A 5237-nucleotide genomic window follows, 5' to 3' on the forward strand; every position below is an offset into this window, starting at 1 on the left:
AGAAGGATGAGGTGGTCTGCTTCTGTGGCTCCGAGCCGGGGGCACCGTCTCCTGACAGGATGAGCTAACGCTCCCCTGGTGGAGTACAGCCTCACAGACACTTTATCCAAACGAGGTCACCTCACAGGTACGGGTTCTCTTCTCTTAGCAGAGACACAAGTCACTCCATGGGGGGGAGTCACAGTGTAAACGCTCCCCTTCCCCATGCCTAGATTGCAGCCACATGTGCCTGGAAGTCTGAGGTCACTCCTGCTCCCGGGAATGGCTCTGTGTCCAGAGAGAGGGCTGGCTCAAGGGTGGGACAGTGCACACGGCCCCCAGGGCTCTGAGGCCCACCTTTAAACCTTGTGGAGCCACATGGTCAGAGCCCAGCTCCGTGCCCATCTTGCACAAGTAGCCACTGACCATATTACCCCTCCTCTCAACCCCCAGGGTCCATGCGGCAGGATGGACAACAACCCCATTGTATGTGACTATGGCTCGGGAGTCAGCAAGGTGGGCTTTGGGGGAATGGAGTCCCCCATGGTGGTGTTCCCAACTGTCCTCGGGAAGCTACGGCATGATGTGAGTGATGGGACCTTTTGGGGGTGCAGCCCACCTCTACCCCACAGTGCTCCCAGAGTCAGGCCTCCACAGTGGGGTTCCCTGAGGGGACAGGTGTGGGGTTTCTGACGGGGTGGAAACAGAAAACTGACGGTGGCCTTACTGTTGAGTTGGCTCATGGTCACCCCACGTGTGAATGAGAAGTCGGCTGGGCTGCTCGGCAGGGCTTCCACGCTGGACCGTTCAGAACACGTCACTAGGCCTCTGTTCCCAGGTGCCTCGGGGTCGGTTTGGACCGCCCACCTCTCGGCTAGTAGCAGGCACTTAACCCTCTGTGCCCCTCCTGGGACCAGCGGTCAGCGCACTGTCCCTGCAGTGGGTGAGTCGTTTGACCTCCAGAAGATAGTGTTTGTGACACACAGGAGGAGGCTGCCTGTCTTTCCCTCTCAGAGCAGCTGGTGGATTCGAACCCCCGGAGAGATGTGGCCTTCCAGTCAGCAGCACAGCTCTGCCGGGACAGCTCCACCACTGCTCCTCACCATCAAACATCCTTGTGACTTTTTGCAGCCACTTAAAATGCCGAAGTCTGTTTTAGCTCCAGGGGCAGCATGTTACGTGCTGTGCTGGTCACTAGGGCTCGTGCGAGTCCCAGCCTCAGAGAGCACGCGGGAGGCTCTGCTGCGAGTCGGTTCTGAGCTCACAGCTCGGAGGGAGTGAGAGTGCGCGAGCGTGAAGCAGGTTCTTCCCGGGAGACGGGACTCTCCAGTCCCCTGGCCGTCCTTCACTGGGTCGTCTGGAGCCAGTCCCCTGCTGACCGGGGACCAACAGGACCGGCTGAGGCTGGGAGAGGTGGCCGGCAGCTCCTGACACACCCGAGGGAACTGGTTTGGTCTGTCGGCAGTTTCGGTTGACGCAGAGCCACGAGGCTTCTCAGAAGAGCTGCCCCAGACTCCAGGACAAACCACTGCCCCGCGGTTTCTGGCTCCCGGTGTCCTGAAGGTCGTGGATGCTGAAAGGATAGCTAAACACCTGTGTTCAGACAGACAGACAGAAGCTCCGAGCGGGGATCCTTAGTCAGCATGGCCCTCTGTGAGCGAGGGGCCAGCTCAGGACGCTGATCACCTCTCCCCAGACCCCCACACCAGCTGTGGTCCAGGCGGCTGTACCCCGCAGGCCCACGTCTGTCACAGCAGCTCGAGGCCTGGTCCTCATTGTCCCTGCACGAATGCACGGCCAGCTGACCAGTCCTCCACAAGGCAAGAGGAAGCGCTCACCCTGCCCTGGAAGCAGCTGGTGGACAGCAGGTTACACACACACACACACACACACACACACACGGGGCTGGTAACCCAGAGGTCAGTGGTTGGAGCCCACCAGCTGCTTCGAGGGAGGCGGATGAGGTGGTCTCTCCTCCCGTTAAGACTGTTGTCACTGGAGAGGCAGCGCAAACTCAGACCAAAACCCTCGCGGCGTCTCGGTTGGGCTCCTTGGGCTGTACCTGGGTAAGCGCATCGCCCCAGTCTGTGCCGTCCACCTCGCTGGGCATCTTTATCCTCAGAAACCCCACAGAGGCTCGGGCGAGCCAGACCTAAACGACTTGACCGCAGTGGGTGGGGGTGGTTTACCTTTGAGTTGGAACCGACTCGTAGCTGACCCTCTGCCAGGTTTTCTTTCTCCCTTTTTATTAAAATTTTATTTTAATTGTGATTTAAATCAAAATTTACAGAGAACTTAGATTCTCATTCATTCATTCATTGTTGCCCCTTGACCCTCTTTCCCCTCCCCAATTAACTTTTTATTCATTCATTGTTGCACAATTACCTACATCACCACCCCCCGCCTCCCCAGTCCTCTTTGCAATGATATATCTCCTATTCTGGGATGTTGTCATACGTATAATGCCTGATCATATATTCATTTTAGACAGTAGACGATTCTTTCTTTGATCTGTCCCAATCCAATGGTCATGATCTATCCACTCTTACTCTATTCTCCTCCCAACCCCCATGAGTTTTCAGAGACAGTTAACCACACAGGAGGAGATTGCTCATTTTTCCCACAGAGCAGCTGGTGGCTTTGAACCATACACCTTCAGGATCACAATGCAGCTTCTTGCCACAAGGCCACCAGAGCTCCCTGCAGGGGGTCATAGGTGATCAATGATACCCAGGTTCACACTCAGAACAGCCAGCCAAACTCCATCATAAGGCCAGCATCTCCTGATGGATCGTGGGTGGAACTGTCAGGATGGGACTCAGAAGCCAAGAAGAGATAGGAAAGAAGGACACAGAGAAATGGGACGCACAGGGAGGGATGGGGAGAGTGCTGTTACGGTGTGTGGATGGCATCACTGTCAGGAGTGGAGTCCAAATGCAAGTGAAATCAAACCCCTCAGCATCCTGAGAAGGGGCAGAAGTGAAGCCAGCAGACCCTTCCCCAGGAAATGTCTCCAGTTTCTGTCTCTAAAGCAAGGGAGGGGGTCTCAGAGGAGCTTCTTGCCATCTGTCTAAAGTTGCCTGGTTCACACCCGCCCAGCGGTCCTGTGGAAGCAAGGCCTTGTGATCTGCTACTGGGAGGAGTTGTTTCTGTGGACCGTATAGTAGAACTGACCCATCGCTGGCCCTCCGGGGGGTTTCAGAGACAGTTAATCCCAGGGGAGGAGATTTCCCATCCTTCTGCAGGCTCGTGTGCCTTCGGGATTGTAGGGAGCTTCTTGACGCTAGGCCACCAGAGCTGTGAGGAGTACAGGCTAGAGGACGCTGGGAGGCGGTTCTGCAGGAGGTGAACGTGAGTCAGAGCTGAGCACCGGCTCTGAGACCTGACCGTGAGTGTGGCCGTGGACGGGCACAGCAGGCCTGCGAGGATGGCGTGAGCCCAGCCAGGCTTGGTTGGGTGTACACGGGTCACTGCGAGTCGGGGTTGATGGGACCACCTCTACCAATGATAACAGGAAGGAGGGAACACTTCACATGTTTGCTGCTATCCTAAAAGTCAGCGTTTCAAAGTGCAACAATGGATGGAAACAAAATCTTTGTAAATGTTCATTAAAATTAATTTCAAAAAAATAATAAAAAAGGAGGAGGAAAGTCAGCCTTTCAAGTCCACCAGCTCTGAAGGAGAAAGATGTGCAATCTGCTCCCATTAAGATTGCAGCCTCGGAAAGCCGGCGGAGGGTTGCTGGCTGATCAGAACACTGGTGTCTCCTTTTTCTTTTTGGTTAGTGGCCATAAGGTGGCACAGTTGTTGAGTGTTCCACTGTGAACCAGAAGTTGAGTGGCTTGAACCTACCGGCTGTTCCAGGGAAGATGTCAGCCCTGGGACCCCCACGGGGCAGCTGTCCTCTGCTGCATGTGGCCACTAGGAGTTGGAGGCCACTCACTGGGTGTAGGTGTGGTTGGCCCTTGTTCCCTTGGAGAACTAGTGCCAAGGGCTTGAGAAAGCCACAGACACAGTGACCTTGACCGTGGCCACTGCCTTGCCTCCTCATATCATCACAGGAGACCAGAAAGGGTGTAAGAGCTGACCAGTCCGGCCTGTGTTTTTCAGAAGGTGCTGGTAGGAATGGACGAGAAAACCTGGTTCCTTGGGACAGAGGCTCAGAATAACCGGAAGCAGCTCAATCTGCAAAGTCCCCTGTGCCGGGCGGTCATCACGGACTGGGACAGTATGGAGAAGGTGGGCTGCTATGTCCATGGGGTGGGGACTGTTTGCTGGCCTGGGAAGGGGCTACTGCCGACACTGAGGTCAGAGCCAGCCTCCCTCTGCCTCGGTTCCTGGAGATGTATCACGGTGCTTGACGTACAGGTGCTGGAGGCGGAAGACCTGGGTTCAGATCCTGTTTCCACTGCTTGTTCGTCACGTCACTTGGGCAAGTGACTCGGCCTCTTCGACCCTCAGTTTCTGCATCCGTTTGTTGAGGTGTAATTGTTCCTACCATGTAGGGCTGTTCTGAGGATGAAAGGGGCTGGTGGAGTCAGAGTCCAGCAGTGCACAGATGAAATTTGTTGTCAGCAGTTGCAGTGAAGTTGGTACCAGGTCACAGACAGTTGATGGACAGCAAGCCAAGCTTCCCAGGCCCCAAGTGTCCTCATGACTGACGGTGTGTTTGCGTCCAGGGCCTTAGTGCCAGGCCGGCTCACAGGGGCTTCTCTCAATTCTGCCGACCCTCCACGTTGCCAGATGTCTCCTCTGAGCCTTTGGTCTTTGCTGATGACTCAGCCCGAGTATGCGGCCTGAAGTCTCACCATCCTCCCTTGTATCCTGATTGTGTTCATAAGGATATTTGCAGTCCGTCAAGTTTGATTCCAACTCTCAAGGACCCATGCGGGTCAGAGTAATCTGTCCATCTCGGTGGCCAGGTCTGTCTTAGAGGCTTCTCTGGGCAGGTTTGAACCACCAGCCTTTTCAGTTAACAGTTAGGCACTAACCATTGGTGCTACCTAAGAAATCCATAGGTAACAATGTATTTTGCAAATAACACACCTCATACATGTATATAATATGCACAGGGAACTAACACATGAAGAAATGATGTGGTTTGCATCGATTATATAGTGTGTGCATTGTCTGCATAAAACATAACCCACTCTACTGTTTAAATTTTTCTTTTATACCACTTTGCTTACAAAATTGGTATACATTGTTTTTCACACCACATCCTTCCCATTTCCTTTACCCACTCCTCCCTCTACCCA

General features: G+C 54.4%; 1 protein-coding gene across 1 annotated transcript in view; it reads left to right on the top strand.

The window, feature by feature from the left end:
* The first annotated feature begins 447 nt into the window (after nucleotides 1-447).
* Nucleotides 448-5237, top strand: part of LOC102870578 (actin, alpha skeletal muscle 2-like) — a 24789-nt gene continuing 19999 nt past the window's right edge. Inside the window, exons 1-2 of the mRNA XM_006893379.1 lie at nucleotides 448-564; nucleotides 4090-4207. Coding sequence (XP_006893441.1) covers nucleotides 448-564; nucleotides 4090-4207 — 235 coding nt within the window. The remainder of the gene's footprint in view (nucleotides 565-4089; nucleotides 4208-5237) is intronic.

This window comes from Elephantulus edwardii, unplaced genomic scaffold (assembly GCF_000299155.1).
Source record: "Elephantulus edwardii isolate Elephantulus edwardi_28Jun2011 unplaced genomic scaffold, EleEdw1.0 scaffold00126, whole genome shotgun sequence".
In the NCBI taxonomy this organism is placed as follows: domain Eukaryota; kingdom Metazoa; phylum Chordata; class Mammalia; order Macroscelidea; family Macroscelididae; genus Elephantulus; species Elephantulus edwardii.